Source organism: Sander lucioperca, chromosome 24 (assembly GCF_008315115.2).
Source record: "Sander lucioperca isolate FBNREF2018 chromosome 24, SLUC_FBN_1.2, whole genome shotgun sequence".
NCBI lineage: Eukaryota > Metazoa > Chordata > Actinopteri > Perciformes > Percidae > Sander > Sander lucioperca.
This window is the reverse complement of record NC_050196.1, coordinates 752043-771614: the sequence shown is the minus strand read 5'-3', so window position 1 is coordinate 771614 and position 19572 is coordinate 752043. Positions and strand designations below refer to the sequence as shown.

The 19572-nt window shown below is 41.5% G+C and overlaps 1 protein-coding gene across 1 annotated transcript in view; it reads left to right on the top strand.

Annotated features, from left to right (window-relative positions):
- Window positions 1–2714: 2714 nt before the first annotated feature.
- The window catches only part of ahr2 (aryl hydrocarbon receptor 2), an 83671-nt gene continuing 66813 nt past the window's right edge, over window positions 2715–19572 (top strand). The window contains exons 1-2 of the mRNA XM_031304757.2: window positions 2715–3214; window positions 17355–17542. Of these exons, the coding sequence (XP_031160617.1) occupies window positions 3156–3214; window positions 17355–17542 (247 nt within the window). The 5' untranslated portion in view covers window positions 2715–3155. The remainder of the gene's footprint in view (window positions 3215–17354; window positions 17543–19572) is intronic.

The following is a 19572-nucleotide window of genomic DNA, read 5'->3' as shown; positions in this document are numbered from 1 at the left end:
TTATACAAAAGCTGTCAATTTCTGCTTTTGTTGTTAGTTCTTTGTGTAAAACAATGAAAATGAAATGTCTTCATGCTGTCACTGCAGCACAAAGCAGCTCTGAACCTCTTGGTTTTGAACTTCAAAAAAAAAAAAAAAAACAGCTTCTCATCATTATTTCCATCCAGAAGAATTCTCCAATGCGTGACAGTTCATATTTACAACCATGGTTTTGGAAGTCATGCAGAGCGTTACACAACCTGAACCGCCACGACGAGAATTCGTCACCGATGGGAGGATTTTTTTTTTTTTCTCCAGTTTATACTTTTCATAACGCGCAGATGTTGAATGTTTGTGTGAATTTCGGTTCCTGCGCGTGCTGGAGCAAGTTCCTTCACCGAGAACAAAAAACACACAGTGATACATCACGCTGACACAGGCTGCATCGAATACAATGAACAATACAGGGATCCTTCAAATTCATATATATATATATATATATATATACATATATGGGCCAGATTTTGAGCGTCAAAGACTTCATTTCCTGCATTCTGATACACTTTTATGCACCAATTTACTGTGGAAATACATTTATTTAGACTATGCAAAGATTTAAAAAACAAAACAACACAGATGACAATTCTAAATATGTCAAAAATATAATGGAAACTATGTCGTCGCGTGTCACTGAGCATTTTTAAGTGGGTATATGAAAATCCTGGAGCTTTCTTAGTGGGTATACTGCGTACACCTGCGTGTCACGTAGACTACACCACTTGCGTCACCTCACACTGACAAGAGCGTAGGAGGACACCTCGGTGACTGACTGTCAACTGGCCCGAAACATTGGATAAATATGTACAGTACGTGCACCTTGGCTGCTGCTTCATGGTGTAATATATACACACTGGTGCCAGAACAGGTAGAGTGAAGCAACAGGGGGGAACGAAAACCTTCACCTGGAGAAAAGCACCCATGCTAGAGTGACAAAATGATGTGTATTTGTCCTGGGAAAATGATCACCGGCTTTACTGTATAAACAGTAGTGTGTCCTCTAAAATAATTCAATTACTGTACTAAAGTCTTAGGCGTAATCTGGGGGGTTGTGGTTACAACAGAGATGTTCACAAGTCATTTTTTAAAGTCCAAGTTGAGTCTCAAGTCTTTTGAGTCCAAGTCAAGTCTCAAGTCTCTGGCCATCTGATCTGTCCCTAACACTGTATTTTTAAATCTTATGAATTCAAAGCATGTCCTGTAGCTACCATCCATACAGTACAGTATCAAAATCAGTTGTAGGATAACTTTATGGGGTCTACTGCAATACAAATCTGAAGAAAACACAAATTAAGAACTCAATTTCATAACTGTATTTTTCAACATTTTGGTATCTGCACCAAAGAATACATGTAAGTCTGTGTTACTAACTGGCTGTAAAGCCCAACCTCATCATGCATTACATTTGTCAGTGTTCAAAGTGTGAGGGAAACATCTGTGTTGAAAGTTAATACACATTCCATTACATGTCATTTAGCTGACGCTTTAATCCAAAGCGACTTAAAGTTGCTATATATCAGAGGTTGCACGCCTCTGGAGCAACTAGGGGTTAAGTGTCTTGCTCAAGAACACACTGGTTGATGTATCACAGTGGGAATCTAACCCAGATCTCCCACACCAAAGGCATGTGTCATATCCACTGCGCCATCATCACCACCAACCATGGTGCAAACATGAGAGAACTGATACTTTCCGTATTGCTATTTAAACACAACCTGGTGAAATATTAACCTCAGTCTGTCACATCATGTGGATACAACTATTAAGACACAATGTGCCTGTTCCCAGCATTAGCACAACACTTTGCAATGGTTAGCTTGTTACCTGTGACGATATATGCTAAATGTAACGTCTCTTTCACATTAGCATTACTGCCACTGTTTACGAAGTAATTGAAAGCCAAACTAAAATAGAAATACATGCCGCGTGTCAGTCAGTACATCCCGACCCAGAGCGTCTAAAAGTGACGTCAAGAGTTCTCAACGCTAAAGGAGACTTTTAGCATCAATAACAAACGCCAAAAGCACGTATAGGCGTCCGTATTTTACGCGAATAAGGGAGAGTGAGAATGTGTTGGACTTTGAGTCCCAGTTCAGGGCCTGGATCCCCCGAGGGGACCAGAGCAGGGGGAATGAGAGGAGGAAACACCAGAGCAGGGGGAATGAGAGGGGGGAACGCCAGAGCAGGGGGAATGAGAGGGGGGAGATTTGAGTTTTCATAATAGCTATTGATAACACACACACACACACACACACACACACACACACACACACACACACACACACACACACACACCATATCTTCTTGAACTACTGCAAAACTGTACTGATTTTATTACAATATTTGTAAGTTAAATTAAAAGTATTACTACTACAGTATGTCTCATCATTATTATTTTAAATATTGTAAAAAATATAAATCACTTTTTTTTGTATTCCAACAAAATAAATAAACAACTATTTAATTTAAATGCCGTAATTTGATAGAATGACAATGAACACAACCTCCTTAAGGTCTCCCCGGTTGGAATGCTGCTTTCTAGTCATTCCTTCGTCTGCCGTGTCAGTTTCAGTTGGCCCACATTCGGTCCACCTTAAATATTTCTGCCCTCGCGTTTACAGTTTGGGTACACCGCGACGGGAACGCGCGGCTGCTACAAGGCAGCAGCAGCAGCAGCAGCAGGCAGCAGTCCTGTCAAATCACAACAGGGGTAACGCACAGGCGGAGGACGTACATGAAAATCCTCCGAGGACTTTTTTTTGACGTCTAAAAGTCACGGTATTTGCGTTGTATCGGTGTGGAAATACTCAAACGTCTGGATTATGAAGAGTTGTTACAGTTAGCCGACGTCTTGCGGGCGTTTGAACCAACTAATGTACAGAAAAAGTACATTTTCTTCCGCTCAGAGACGTTAACGTCAGACGCAAACCAACCGAGGACTACTAGCTAGCTAACGTTAAGGGGATTTTACCGTCTCATATTTTTTTATACTTTTTATTTTGTATTTTTTTTTCAAGAAGTAGTGGTCCACAGATTTGGGAGCTGCTAACGTGTACATAAATAACCAGGATATAACCACTTTTCTTTTCTTTTTTAACCCCATTTTGTTTGAATTCACCATGCTGTCGAACACGACGCTTTACGCTGCGAAGAAACGGAAGAAGCCGGTTCAGAAAATGTAAGTAAAACAATCATAAACATACATAAATCCCTGAAAGTGTTCCTATAATACCGCATAGTGTGCCTGGGCTACATAAGACGCGTGTATACAATGGCTGTATTGTACTTTCTGACCTTATATCTATATAATAGGCTACTCTTGATATTCCTTAAGGTACTCTGAGGGAGTCTGGTGTAACGTTACTGTCTGTTTGTAATACAATACTACAATTACACACACGTTGCTTGTGCTTCAGTTGTTAATTTATTTATTATTAACGTAGCATATGTCCCTACAAACACCATGCATTACTGACGTTGTGATGCTATTATTGCAGTCAAATCTGTTTAGAACTATGTGTTACTTTATTCCTAAAGCATTCATACACATTATATACACCAGACACGGTTCTTCTTTAGGTGGTTACAGCTGTGCAAACATCTCCAGAGAGTCAGTCAGTATGCACACACACAGCCTGTGTTACATGCTAATATGAGTGTAGTTATAAGTTGTACTCCGTGTTTGCAATAGTAGCAACATTGTTCTGAATCCATGAAAGCCATAAAGTCTATTTTCCCTGCTTTGGTTTATGCAATGTTGGCCAGCTCCACCGAGATAATGTGGAGTGCTGAAGTCCAACAACAGTGCAGGTCTACCCAGCATGGAAAATAAAGGAAACTGTAGCTCCAGTATCATTTTAATCTAATTATAGCATACAGGGTTCAACGGGAAGGTTTTTTTTTTTTTTTTTTTTACTTGTGCAAGTGAAAAAAAATTCTACTTTCCCAAAGTAAATTTTACTGGCCCCTATACAAATATATATATATATATATATATATATATATATATATATATATATTTTTTTTTAATAAAACTCCAAACAAAGTTTGAAAAAAACATTGAAAAAAATGTCAAACTTAAAAAAAAAACAACAAAGAAAATAAACGTCAAAAGTGTAGAAAAAAACAGAAAAAAGTGTTGTAAAAAGCGATGAAAAAACAACAAAAACAAAAATGTCAAAAGGCATCGATAAAAATTCAAACTTAAAGACAAGCGTAAAAAAAAACATTTTAAAAAACGTCAAAAGTGTAGAAGAAAACAGAAAAGTGTCTAAAAAAGTGTAGAGAAAATGATTTATGTAAATAAAATCAGAAACACACACACACACACACACACACACACACAGACACATCATCACTGAATTTGATTAGGCGAAAACAGTGGACACGGTCAAATCCCTGCATCAGTAACGACGTTGTAACACCTTCTTATGAGTCTATTTCTGATCACAGTGAATGTATACTTCGACGTGCATCTTCTTTTTCTCCTGGATTCCCCCTCGAGAACCCCTGGAGGGCCCTTTATACTAGGCCTGCACGATATTGGAAAAAACTGACATTACAATATTGCAAAAAATATTTTTACAAGATGACATAAATAGCTCTATTTGAAAATAACAAACCATTCTCTCGACTACTGCCGGGATTTTGTAGGGGAGCGCATCTACGTAGAAAATAAAAATGAAAAAGGAACTTTTCTAATGTCAACCATTCTTTGTTGAACACAGCGCTGTGACTGCTCTTCTGAAGAGATTTTGGAGAGGGGACATTAGGTAGTTAAACACGCTGGTTGACTCACATGACACCACTGTATTCATATAATACTGTCAATCCAGGCTAAAGTGAATGATATTAATGATGCATGCATGTTGCTTCCTCTGAATTTGTGGTCGACTAGCGGGGCCTGCTTTGGTTGTTCGATCATTGATCGACATTGATTGTGACTGGTGGTTGGCTGTGCATGCAGAGCCTGCATGTCACACACTAGCAACACGCTGTGTATCCAAGAGCACTTCAATCAGTGTCAGTGTTTCCCACAGGTTGGGAATTTACTTGTGTGTGTGTGTGTGTGTGGGGCGCAGGATGTGATGGCGCTGTGCGTAATGGCTGGGTTTAGTAATAATGGGTTCGGTTATAAACTAGTCAAACGAAGGGGAAAACAAATGACTACATAACATTATGAGATCATTTACAGGGCTCCAGACTAACTTTTTGCCTTGGTTGCACCGGTGCGCCTAAGGACCAGCAGAATGTGGACAAGGTGCAGTATGTTCTGAAAAACATACACAACACATTAAACCTTGGGATGTACAAGCTGTCAAAGCCGTCTTATATATCAAAGTTGACATTGACATTGATATCATTAAAAAAAGAACCCAGTAAAACCTTGTACTCTGAACAGTATGGCTCTCTGGTTAACACCAGCTCCCAAAGGCTGAGGTAGGTCTTGTCCCTGAACATCCTAGCGATTAACAGCCTCAGGCCCACAAACTCTTCTTTTGCAGCTCAGTGTCGACACCATTTCTGGTACTGACATGGATTAAACAGCCAATCAGTGTTTAAATTAACAGGATTGCTACCAGCACACATGCTGTGTGTTTGTCCACCATGCTACCTTGTGAGGACAGGGGAGAAGTGATCCAAGAGGAATGCAAGGTCATCAGCACCACGGTCCACCGACTCCTCTCGGTCTTCAGGCCAGCTGTCATAATTGAAGCTGTTGAAGCATTTGACAGCCTTGGTTGTGGCAGATTTGGCATCATCCTCTCCTATTGGAAGGATAAAGACAAATCTTAATAAATGAGTAACAGGATTTCTGATTTGTCAATGTGTTCATAAGACAGAGTACACTTGCCTAGGAGGCTACAGAATCTTGCTTTCAAATGTTTGACAGTGGATTTGATTGTTGCCTCCATTGCTCTTTGAAGTTTAGTGTTAGCAGTACCATCTTCTGCCAGCTTAGACACTTCCCTTTGAGTGTAACGGTCTGTGTGTGACATAAAGCATAAACACACATTGTGAGTTTGATATTATACATATTTGGTTTTTTAGAGTATTTCCTATATCGAAAACAAAACCATGAATGTACCTGGAATTTGTAGATTGGCATTTCACCGTGAACCTGCTCATCCTGCTGCCTCTTCTGCAGCTTAAGGTCTGCCAGGAACTGGGACAGTCTGCTGCCAGGCTTAGGTCTTGCAGCCATCACCTCTGTGGTCACCAGCAGATTTCCAAGAGCACAAACTGCCTGTTCAGACATATCAAGCACTTTTACAAATACAGCTCAAGCTAATAACAAATATAAGTTGAAATGATATCCCATTCATCTCCCTTACCTGAGGTAGGATGGTCTCATTTTTCTGAAGTAGGAGACTAAACTTGGTTATTCCAGCAAAAACATCAGCCAGAAAGTGACAAAAAGCCACAGAAGTGCCATCTTCTATTGATTTCTTGACCTGTATCATACAACCACAGCAACTATTCAGATACAACATGGATAAACTAAATTCTGCGGGGGAAAATAACTGAAGTTATTAAGTTAAAGTGGCACTAATTTAATGAATTCCCTGTGGAAATCCACTGACCTTTGTGGCTCGGCCTGCAACATCTGCACTGGCAGAGGGACCCTGCCAAATGGTCCATATGACAGTGGACTGCAGTGAACTGGCCTTGATGGCCATTCTGTCTGGGTCTGAGGAAGGTCTCCAGGGCCCTGGAGACATGTGGAAGCCATCGTGTTCCTTTAACCCCACCAGGGACTAACACATCCACTCCCAGGTCCTCTCCAATGGCCTTCAGCTCCCTCATTGATTTGGGACTAAAATGATAGGTCTCTCCACACCAAATGTAGCATATCATACACTTGACGGATCATTGCATTGTCCTTCTGGACCGCCAACATGGCCAATTTCAATCTGTAAAGATACATCTCAATTAATTTACATATAGATACCTCTTTATAAGAAAATATATATAACTCCCCCTTTGCTACCAAGATTAACTGCAGCACCATCAGCCCCCCAGAGCAACTGTTTTTTCAAGCCAGTCTCCACACTGATCCCCAAGCGCAGCAAACGCTTTCTTTGTGGCGGCATAGATTCCTAATAAACAAAGAAAAATGATAATGCTTTATAATGTCACTATAGCTTGCCAGGTCAATACTTTTAATGTGATCAAGGCTTACTTAAATTTGTATTTATGATTTTTTTAATAATATTTTAGGCCTATACAATTTTCTTAAGATTTGTATTTCATATATCATGCTATATTGTGGGTAGGTTCGTTCGTGGAGAGGCAGCGGATGCGAGGACGTTAGGTGCACCAGTGCGACCTAGGAATTTTTTTAGTTGCACCCTTACAAAAAAACGACTTACATATTAAACAACTTAGACTAAAAGTAAAGATGATACAGATGAAAATAGGCTGCACGATATGAGGAAAATATGCGATATGCCCATAGTTGAATATCGCGATAATGATATAACTTGTGATAAATAAACAGATATCACAATGTAGCCTACTCAGTTCTGCCTTTCTGCTGCTTTCAGTATTTTGCTAAAATGCAACAAATTGCTCGGTAGATTTTAAACAAATGACCAAAAAAAGTGTAGCCATAATGTGGTTTGTCAATGAAATCATTTTATTTTCTTTTTTTTCTAAATGTTAAGGGTTCAGTAGATAAAATACCTGTAATATTGTGCTATGATCCATACAGAAAGTGACATGTTATTATTAATCTCAACACTGTTTCCTCCTAACTCCGGTTAAATCATATACAGTAAGAACAAGGGCTATCTAAAGTTAATTCTTGTTCATTTTTTTAGTGCAAGTTGTCATCTAGTTAGTGATGTGGATCAGAAATAACACAGTAAACACAAATAGACAGTCTGTCTAAATGCTGAATGTAGTGAAGAGTCAATATACAGTTAGTGCAAATATTTGTCTACAGTCATGTGAAAAAATTAGGACACCCATGCTAAAGTTGACTAAAAAGAGGAATAAAATAATCATATTTTGCAAATTGATCTTAATGCCTTAATTAAAAAAATGAGGAAAAATCCAATCTTTAAGGACACCAATTTTCTTTGTGAATGAATAATGTATCGTAAATAAATAAATGTTCTTCCTTAAAATACAGGGAGCATAAGTCAGTACACCACTATGTTAAATTCCCATAGAGGCAGGCAGATTTTTATTTTGAAAGGCCAGTTATTTCATGGATCCAGGATACTATGCATCCTGATAAAGTTCCCTTGGCCTTTGGAATTAAAATAGTAATAGTAAGTAAATAATCATCACATCCCCTTCACCATACCTAGAGATTGGCATGGCGTACTTTCCATAAAATCATCTCTCAATGCAAATCAAACCAGCTATTAGGCTAACCGACATAAAACCATGCCAATCTCTAGGTATGGTGAAGGGGATGTGATGATGTGGGGCTATTTTAATTCCAAAGGCCAAGGGAACTTTATCAGGATGCATAGTATCCTGGATCCATGAAATAACTTATTTGAATAACCTTTCAAAATAAAAATCTGCCTGCCTCTATGGGAATTTAACATAGGGGTGTACTGACTTATGCTCCCTGTATTTTAAGGAAGAACATTTATTTATTTACAATACATTTTTCATTCACAAAGAAAATTGGTGTCCTTAAAGATTGGATTTTTCCTCATTTTTTTAATTAAGGCATTAAGATCAATTTCCAAAAGATGATTTTTTCATTCCTCTTTTTAGTCAACTTTAGCATGGGTGTCCTAATTTTTTCACATGACTGTAGGTAGTGAAGTAGATCAGTAATAACAGCATACATGAAAAGACTAAAGTCTATGTGAATGATAAATGCTGAGATGAGGTAGAGAGTCAATTTACAGTTTGTGCAAAGTGTGGACTAGATAGTGATCAATCGTAGCACAATATACATGAATAGACAGAACTATCTAAATGCTGAAATGTAGTAGATATCCATCTATCCATCCATCCATCTATCCCTATATCCATCCATCCATCCATCCATCTATCCATCTATCCATCTATCCATCTATCCATCTATCTATCTACCTATCTCACCATGCTGAAGTGGGTTTTCCTCAACCCTCCATGGTGCTGTAAAGAATCCCTTCAGAACATAGGAGCTGCTCTGAGCCGTCTCCCTCACTCCCATTTCCCCAGTTTGTGTTTTTTTTATAGCTTTAACAAGCCAGGCGGGAGTGTTAACTGCTCCACAGAGCAGAGAACCACAGTCAGAACCCTGCCAGAACCGCGGTTTCGGTGTGTGTGTGGTACTACCTGCATTAATCATAATCAGGACATGGAGCGAGAGCTCTCTCACGCAATGTTTCCACGAGGGAGGGAGAGAGGATGGCGTAATCTGAGACTCGTTGGGTTTTTTCTCCTCCTTCTCCGACTGCCCCAACATACTTTTTTCCTGTCTTTCCTTCTGTCTCGCTGGGTGTTTTTTTTTTTTTTTTTTGGGGGGGGGGGTTGTTTCTTTCCTCCCTCAACACACATTAACATAGTTCTGTGTCACGCAAACGCTTACATAACATTGCCTTGTTCGCTCGCCTTTGGTTTTTTAAGGAAAAGTTGCTCTCAGGCAGTTTATCTTTCTTTCTTTTTTTTTTGTTTGGGAAATGGTGAGTGTGTAAGTGAGTGAGTGTGTCCGTCTGTGTGTGTGTGTGTGTGTGTGTGTGTGTGTGTGTGTAAGAGAGTGAGAGAGAGACAGTTTAACCCACAGACAGGTCTAGAGGCAGCGTGACAGCAGTCTACCCTGAGGCAGTTTACCTTCACGTTTACACTGAGTTGTAAAGTAGAACATTTCAATTCATGGTGATTTCTCTCTCTCTCTACCCCTCAAAGTCTCGGTCTTGGCTCGGTCTCTACCCCTCAAAGTCTCGGTCTTGTCTCGGTCTCTACCCCTCAAAGTCTCAGTCTTGTCTCTCTCTCTACCCCTCAAAGTCTCGGTCTTGTCTCTCTCTCTACCCCTCAAAGTCTCGGTCTTGTCTCTCTCTCTACCCCTCAAAGTCTCGGTCTTGTCTCTCTCTCTACCCCTCAAAGTCTCGGTCTTGTCTCTCTCTCTACCCCTCAAAGTCTCGGTCTTGTCTCGGTCTCGATACCCTCTGGTCTTGGTTAAGGGGGTTCTTGACTACAACACTGGTCCCTTGTATGGAACAAAAGATGGATTTATTTATGGTTTTGAAGTGCTGCAGAGTTGAGGAACTTCATGAAAATACATAAAAGAATCAAACGATTCAGCATTTTTCACAGTGGTCTCTTATAAATGACAGTAAAATGTGCAACAGGCATGCACTTGGGATTGTGTATATATTCAGCGTCGGTAGATGAATTCAAGTGCCAGAACGTGGAGCGACCAGATCAAACTCACCAGGAAAGAAAACGGTCAGATGTCAGATTTGTTCTGTTTTGGCCAGAGGTCATGCTGATGTACAGCTGACCGGATGTTTTGCTTGTGACTGACATGTGATGGACATCAGTCTTCTGCAGCTTTCACTTCCCAGACATCTTATTTATGGAACTTTAATTTCATTTTCATCCAAACTAAAATGTCAAAGGCTTGAATGAAAAGTAGCATTTGCCCCCATTTTCTTTTCTTTTTTAGAATATTTTTTTGGAGCATTTTGGCATTAATGGATAGGACAGTTGCAGGCAGGAAAGTGGGGAGAGAGAGGGGGGATCAAATGTATCGGCCCAAACGCTCAGCTATCGGCAGCTTCAATCCTGAAATATCGGCTCTGATATTGACTTTCTGAGCATGATATCGGTGGACTTCTGATCCTTTTTTTTTTTCTTCCTGTGTCATAACTCGATGCAGTGGAACAAACGCTTGCGTTGTATTTAGTTTCTTTTGTTTCGCAAAGGTGCCGTTGCCCTTTACAGAGACAAAGTGCCTTTGTGTGATCGCAGGGGAGTGTTTTCTCAAGTCCAACACCTTCCAGGGCAGATTTTGTAGATAGAACGAGAAGCATCAACAATGGTCGTTCATTGTTCTCGCAGGGAGTTGTGCCGTCAGGAATGCGGCGATAGCTATCTAGCCTCGATTTTAGATATGTTCTGGAGTATTATTGGAAGCAGATGTCTTCTTTACAGGAGGGAAAGGGAAGGAGGGCCTCATCACATTTTACACATACATACATTTACAGTGTCGGGCATTCAGCTCACAACCTTTCCCCTCAGAGACTTCATGCTTTTAGCAGCTGGGGGAAAAAAAATGGTCATCGACATCAACAACAGAGTGATTCAAAATGTGAACTCATACATTTGAAAGTAACTACAGTTTGTATATTACTTTGAAACTCCATGCCAGTCCACCTTGGGCAATTTTTCTAAACACACTGGTTGTTATGTTTAGTCTGGAATTGATATGTTTCACAGTACAGTTCAGGCCTGTTATTTTTAGAGGCATTTTTTGAGTGCAGTCCAGGCTATGTTCACTTAGCCTGGACTGAAGCTGAAGCTGCCAGCGTCTGGTTCACATTATAATCCTGTGAAGTAAACCATGTTTTATTTTTTTTTTTTTTAAAAAAGGCCGACTTTCTTGCTGCAGCTCGGAGCGTCTTCAAAAGTTCAACTTTTCTGAAAAAAAAACGCACTACGTCAAGCGCTTTTTTGACAGCCGATCAAAGACAAGCGGAGTAGCCAGACCTGTCGTTTCCATGACAACAAGAAAAAATGGAGTCGGAGCACAGCGAGTTATATGATATGACCGGGAGTGCTCTCCGTACAGGGAACTCACTTTGTTTTATCTAACGTTAGCACCTCTCTCTCTCTCTGTTCTTTCTCTAGCTCGCTCCACCACTTTGTTTTATCTAACGTTAGCACCTGTCTCTCTTTTTTTTTTTTTTTTTACTACAAAAGCGCCCTAGTCAACTTTATCTCGTCGTCAAAAAAAGACGGCAAGTGTGAACTTAGCCTAACCTGTGACATTGTTGCTGATTAAAAACCTCAGCCTCTGTCCTGCCAGTTCTTCGCATTCCTTTTTTCGCCAGACCGTTTTTTATATTTTTATCTAGATTTCACACGTTTTGCAGTCGGCTACTCTTACAGTCTAGACATGAGTCGTTCTGCCTACTCTACTGTTATTTTTAGAGCCATTTTGGCCCGTTAGCTAATCTCACAAAATGCTTTTGTCATGTCACATCTGATGAACATTAAGTTACGAGAGTGAGAAACACAAGGCATTGTGAGCTAACGTTACGTACCGAGTAACGTTAGCACAGGGGGAGTGACAGGCTGGAAATCGGAAGAAAGATGGGAAATAGTTTTAACATGACTTTAAATTCGACATCCACCGAGCCAAAAATGCTTATGTTATCATTAGTTAGCTCGTTCTTGTTTCCTAACTGCGTCAGTTTTGGAGCGTAGCTGGGAGCTTCATGGAGACAGCTAAAGTTAATGTTAGCTGCCCTACAGCTGTCAGAGTTAGCTTCCACTTCATATAATTACCTTCTAACAGCTGTATTCTCAGTAACGTGACAATCTGCAAGAAACAGGTTGCCTAAAAATCACTAAAATAGTAGTGGCAGCACCGTTTGGCTTAGTTATTAATGCCGTTAGCATTTTACCTAGTTTATGACAAGTCGTTTCGGCTGTGCTTTCTAACATGATGTCATTGTGCTAACCGAGCACCGTTAGCCTTTACAACAGAGCCGCTTCACTACACTTGTTAGATAATGTTTCATTCCAGAGTTCTCTGTTGAGTCGTGTTTGTCGCTGTGTGCTCGTGGTGGAAAATGAATGTAAACAGAGAGCGGCGTGTCAGAAATGCAATGCGTCGTGACGTAGGTCCCCTTCAAGGCCAGGCTGATGTTGGAAGTCCCTCTAGTGGACAGAACGTGTAACAACAACCACATGCTTATAGTAGTACTGACAATGTAAGCCTGAGTAGTGTAGTACATATTAATAACAGGCTGAATTTGAGCATCAAGTATTAGAATATAATTTGAATATTTAAAAAAATAACAAAATAAATTTGAATGGTATTATAGAGAAAGATTGACAGCTCTACTCTCCACCCCCGTCTACTTGCACTTACCAGCTGGTAGCACGCAGCTAAAGACACAGGGTAACGTTAGCTCACCGGTATACAGCCTGCAGCCGGATTTTTCCAGACGCCGTGGCCACTGCCGGAGACGGAGATGACGGAGAAACGACAGAACTGGAAAATCCTCCTGCTTCCCTGAAGCCACCGGTGTGGCAACATGTTGCCTTCCCCGAGAGTGAGTTGTGTAAACAAACAACGACGGTAAAGCATGCGGGCTCCGACAGCACTCCATGTCGCCTTCATTTGTGCCTCGCTAAACTAATGGTGCATTTAATTGCACTCAGAGAAACTCAAAGCCAGCGTTTCCCGTTCTCAACTTAACAAATTTATTTAAATATTCATAGTATACCAGTTATTTTTTGAAAAAATACACAAGAGCAGCGCTTCACATCAGCATGACTATGTCTTATATGACTTAAAAAGCTGGTTCGCCTGTTACTCCTGTTACACAATCGATATTTGGTGTTATTTTTGGCATAAAAAAAAAAAATCTGGCCTGGCGGGGGTTCCTGTTGTATTATAGGGGAAACACCGCAAATGGTTGAAAAGTACCCCTGTAAAGTACCGTTCCGTAGCTCTTATTGTGGCATTGCCCTCTCTGTTGAAATCAAATGTTGAAAAATGAAATCGGACTGTGGCACACGCACACACACACACACACACACACACACACACACACACACACACACACACACACACACACACACACACAGACAGACAGCGTCTCGGTTTGGCCTCACCTGACCTGAAAATCCCCAGGGGAGTCATCAGCAGGAACATCTGAACCTGATTTAGCTTGAGAGCCAGCCAACATGCAGCCGCTCTGTGTGCGACCGACCTGGAACTGGAAGCTCACAGGTTCCATTCCCACAACAACCAGACGCTCTGCCCGAAGTGCTCCCGAGCAAGACACTGAAACCAGGTCTGCAGGTCTACTTTGTCGTTTAATCGATTCATTTTTTGACAGAAAAAAGGCAAAATAGAGACAGATCATCCCCCAGATGTGGCGAAACTGGATTCTTAATATAATAAGATTGTAGTTTCAATTTCTTCAATCATGTACGCAGGAAATCTTCACATTTGAGGGGATGGAAATCTTTGAGATTTTCTTTCATTTTCAGTTGTTTAACCCAGGCCGATCACTTCAGCTTTGTTGTTTACATGTATGCATGAGTCACATGTCAGCAGGTTGCTAAAAGTGTGAGGGCTTTGCAGCTTTTTATCACTGATATTTTTCGACATCTTATGCCGAGCTTGGTGGCGCAGACTGAGTTCCAATATCACAATGTAATCCTGAGAGTCTCGCTAGAGTCGGGCAGTCGTTTGGTGTAATGTAGTCATAAAACTCAGTCCGAGTCAGTCTTTTTCCCGTCTGGACGTTCCGACAAAATCAAACGTGTGTCTAAGTTTAAAGTCTCGGTAGTGAAGTTAAATCACATGAACACTGACCCCGTTCTCAGCTGGCATTAGGGTTACGAGGGGCTCCACAGCTTCACACCTTCTCTGGGAAAAAGAAAAGCCCCTCTGTGCAACGAACGTCTGGTTTGAGTTACAGCAGAGAAGCCGCCAGCCGGGTTCAGCGCCGGTCACCGGAGTTCAGTTACAGCACCCGCTTTCTGCTGCCGCGCTCCATCTGATGGCAAACAGCCAGGGTTGGTGTAACTCTTAATACGGTTCCTTATCAAGCCAGTGCAACGCACAGGAGCGCTTTGTTTAATTCTATTTTTTAAGAACATTTTCTTTATCTGTATAGGACAGCTGAAGACATGAAGGGGGACAGAGAGGCGGAACGACATGCAGCAATGGGCCGCAGGTCGGAGTTGAACCCGCGGCCGCTGCGCCGAGGAGTGAACCTCCTTATATGGGTGCGCGCTCCACAAGGCGAGCTACCCAGGCGCCCAGGAGCGGTTTCTTTTTTAATAGCACATGCTGCTGTATTAAGGCAGATTGTGGATATTGCAGTAGGGCTGCACTATATATCGTTTATTTATCGTCATCGCGGTATAACCGACGCAATGAACACACCGCGAAATACTGCGACATATCGCGGAATACACTCAGAGATTTTTTGTGTTAGTTGAAAGAAAATATCAGCGGAAAACTGCACTTTAAAATGGAACTGTTTGTGATCAATTCAATATTAATTTTGTTCAATGAAATGATGTTGGAAATGAAGTTACAAGGACATACACACATACTCACACACATACGGACAATACAAGAAATATACTAGAAATAATAAATAAGATTAAAAAAAAATAAAATAAGCAAATATAAAAATGCCAGACAACTACTGAAAAAAAATACTTAAGAGGAATGAAAAGAATGTAGCCTACATGTACATACAAGTGTAGAATAAAATGTACAACCTACATACATAGTATATTTAACACAAGTAAACAGCGTGTAACATTTGAAGGCTGTTGTCGGTACGTCAGTTTCATGTTTTTGTGTAAATAAGTGTGTCCCTTTTGAATCTCGTTTAGGAAAGAGAGCTCTTCGTCACCTCTCACTCTGTCAACGTGTACGCTCAAAGTAGATCCTGCGTCCTGGCGGAACAGACAACAGGTGGGGTGATAATAAACAGGCCGCCGCTGACCCGGTTCCCATGGCAGCAGCGGATGGAGCAGATTTAGCTTGTTGCTCTGCTCTCCAGAGAGACGAGGTGGTTTCCACTCAGCAAAACCTTTTTAATGCTGCTAAGGGGCAAAAAACAAAAAACAAAGATTAAGGCTCCAAACGGAGCGTGGAAACTCACATCTCACACACTAAATATTACAGGATAGTTGTTTTCATCCTTTACTGTTATGTGACTGTTAGGATTTATGTTTATTTCGTGTATTTGATTGAGGAAGGTTGCAGTCTCCTCATTGCTCCTGTTTTCGTCTGCCGCCCAGATGCGCTTCATGTACGTCATGATTTATTATTTATGTAGTGTATTAACTGTATTACATTCTACATCAATGATGAGTACCGTATCGTTCAGTTGCAAGTGGATCAACATGAAAGGAATCTGCAATCACTCTGATAATTGATTCACACTTAAAACTGTACACTGGCACTGTGTGTGTGTGTGTGTGTGTGTGTGTGTGTGTGTGTGTGTGCGTGCGTGTGCGTGTGTCTGCATATGCCTGTATGTGTGCATGTGTGCGTGTGTGGGCCTGTGTGTGTGTGTGTGTGCGCGTGTGTGTGTGTGTGTGTGTGTGTGAGTGTGTCTATGTGTGTGTTTGTGCGTGTGTGAGCGTATGTCTGTGTGTGTGTGTTATGAATTGAATAACTTTGGATTTTGCTCTGATCTTTTAAAGATGATGGTTAGTTGCAGCCCTTTTAAAAAGTGCCGTAACGAACATAGAAGCGTGTGCGGTCTTCAGCGGCACATCTGTGTGTCATCTCGCTTCATCCCAGCTGCTGTTGCACTCCTTCACACACACACACACACACACACACACACACACACACACACACACACACACACACACACACACACACACATTTAGCCTCAAGCCTGTTTGTTATACTCGTCATTACCTTTCTGAATCTTAATCCCGAGCTCAAGCTTGGACTCTTAAGGCAGAGTTCAACATTAAGGGTTGCCCGATGGCCCGGGGCAACTAAAACGCCACGTCGGGCAAGTAAACATAACCCATTTCCTCGTTCAGGCATCATCATATCATAAATGACATTCTCTTGCCCCCGTCGGAGAATGCTCGTTGAATGATTTTTTGTACTTTTCTTTCCACTTTATTTCCCGATGGTTTTAACATTTCTTTTAAGGTTTTTTTTACGCTTTTTTGGTGTGTTTGTTTCTCAAAGTTTGACAGTTTTTTTATAACTTGGAGTTGCCACTTCTGACGTTTTCTTCAAAAAAACAAAAACAAAAACAAAAACACTGAATTTGAGTAGAAATCCTTTAAATTTAACCATATAGCCTTAGCAATAAAAAAACCTTAACGTTGAACCCTGTTAGGGAAACAGAGTAAAACTTTATAGACTTTGTAGACTCACATTATAGACACCAGTCCTATAATGCGAATGAGGAAATTTGAGAATTATTTCAGACGATGTATATTATGTTATATGTCGAGATATAGGTCTTGAATTTCACTCATAATGGTCTTAAAAAAGCCCTTAAAAAGTCCTAAATTTGACTTGGTGAAACCTGCAGAAACCCTGATGCCCGTCCTCATGTCAATAGGTCTTGGATCCTTCTTTGTTCCCGCGTTTTAACGTTGTCTTTTCTTTCCTGTATCGGCAGACCCAAACCCTCACCCCCCGATGGCGCCAAGTCCAACCCGTCCAAACGCCACCGCGACCGGCTCAACGGCGAGCTGGACAAGCTCACCAGCCTGCTGCCGTTCACCGAGGAGGTCCGGGCTCGGCTGGACAAGCTGTCGGTGCTCCGCCTCAGCGTCGGCTACCTGAAGGTCAAGAGCTTCTTCAACGGTGAGTGGGGTCCAAAACCGCCCGAAAGTCGGGCATCTTGTCTCTCGCGCTGCTCAGGCCGGCGCAGAATCGACCGCCTGCGATCTCCGCCCCCACAACGCATGCCCGACTCGCTCTGACGTCATGCACACGTAGGCATCACTAACCTCACGGGATCAAGGCGGCTGCAGGTTTTGAGATGCAGGCAGCGCAGTTGCTTTCCACTGACTGCCAGACCCAGGGGCATGATGGGAAACGCCTGCCTCTCAGCTGATCTAGCAGCTGGTTGGTTCAGAATCGACTCAACATGACGACGTTGAAATCAACTTTTTATTGCTGTTGAATTGGAGGGAATTGTAATTGCTTAAAGGCTTATTCTGTTAACATAATGCATGTTGTGTAGGGGTGGGGGGGATAAATCGATACAGCATAGTATCGCGATATTTTCCCTTGGCAATACTGCATCGATACACAGACGCCAAGTATGGATCTATTATTATTTAAGATTTTTTTGGGGCATTTTTAGGCCTTTATTTTCACAGGACAGATGAAGACATGAAAGGGGAGCTAGAGGGGGAACGACAGATGGACTGTAATGACATTGTATGATGTGAATGTTGTGGTCCCCCACTTAAAACACCATCGAGCCAACCAAACACACTGCAGTTAAAGCAAACTGTTTATTCTAAGCCTTTTTTTTTTTTTTTAAACCAGGTTTAGTTTCTTCGAGTGTCCTAAACAGGAGAGACGCATGGAAACAAACATCCTGCATACATGCAGTGTATTTAGCTGAGAGATACCAGTCTCAATGGGTGGCTCATACTGGAAGTGGATCATTTCTTAAAATGTGGTTAAAGGCCAAATGTCTAGACGGCACTAAAATTCTAACATTCAATCTCACGCGTCCGTTTTCTCACGTAACTTTAAAGTGATGCGGCCAGGTGTGCTCAAATGGCTCTGGGGTGTGCTGTCATGCTGATTTGAGCACGTTCGAAATGTCTTCTTGACCAATCCGATTGCCTGGTCGGATCTACTTAATAATAATCCAGTTTATTCCTGCGAGCTTCCTTGTATTGTTCCGCCGCCTCGCGTGAAAATAGCAGCCATTAGATCCAGACAGCCTGAGAGACTAGATTCCTATTTACAGTGAAGGCCGGTGTGTGTGTGCGTGTGTTTGCGCGTGGGTGTGTGCGTGTGTGTGTGTGTGTGTGTGTGTGATCGTCACCAGCTGAGAGGCTATATCAGTGCAGGACTGTGAAATTTGGCCCTTCTGGCTGGCCATATAGGCGGTGTGAAGTGAAAAGGAAAAGAGGCGAGGCCAGCAGTACACCTGCTCCGTGCTCTGGGTTGAAATGCTAATATGCACATGTGTGTTCAGACAGAAGTGTGTGGATGCGCATTAGGGAAATACCAGGGCTGCACAATATATGTTTTTATATACAAACACGTCGCGAAAGACATTTTCTTGTGTTCGTTGAAAGAAAACATCAGTGGAAAACTGCATTTTATAATGTAGCTGTCATTCTTTTTTTTTAGTGCTGGCTTTTCAGTGTTCAATTAAATCACGTTGGAAATGATTTCATTTAATTTGTTTTAAATTCAACAAGCAGTTTGTTGTATTTTAGCAGAATACTGAAAGCAGCCGAACCGATCTGTTTATTTATCGCAAGAAATGTCAAAGCTCACTAGACAGGAAGGAGGTGACATATTACCAATCCCCGTTCACTTTACAGGCTTCAATTTTTAGACTTTCATTGCCGGAATCAATAGGAGTTTTCATGCCGAAAAAGCAGGCTGCGAAGTAAGCCAGAAATCTCAGCCGCTGGCGAGTTATCAGTGAGTCATTGGCGCTGACTAACAACCTTATCCACCTCCTGCAGACATGTTATGGCCTACAGTAAAAAAAACAACAACATAAAAACAGGCTTACTGCCTCTTTAAAAAAGCCTATCTGTAGGCTTTTTTTTGGAGTGTGTTCCTAACTGCTCTCACCAAAACAAAGTCGCGTTTCAGTCTTCGTGCTCCAACGGCCTCGACCGGTTGCCAAAGGA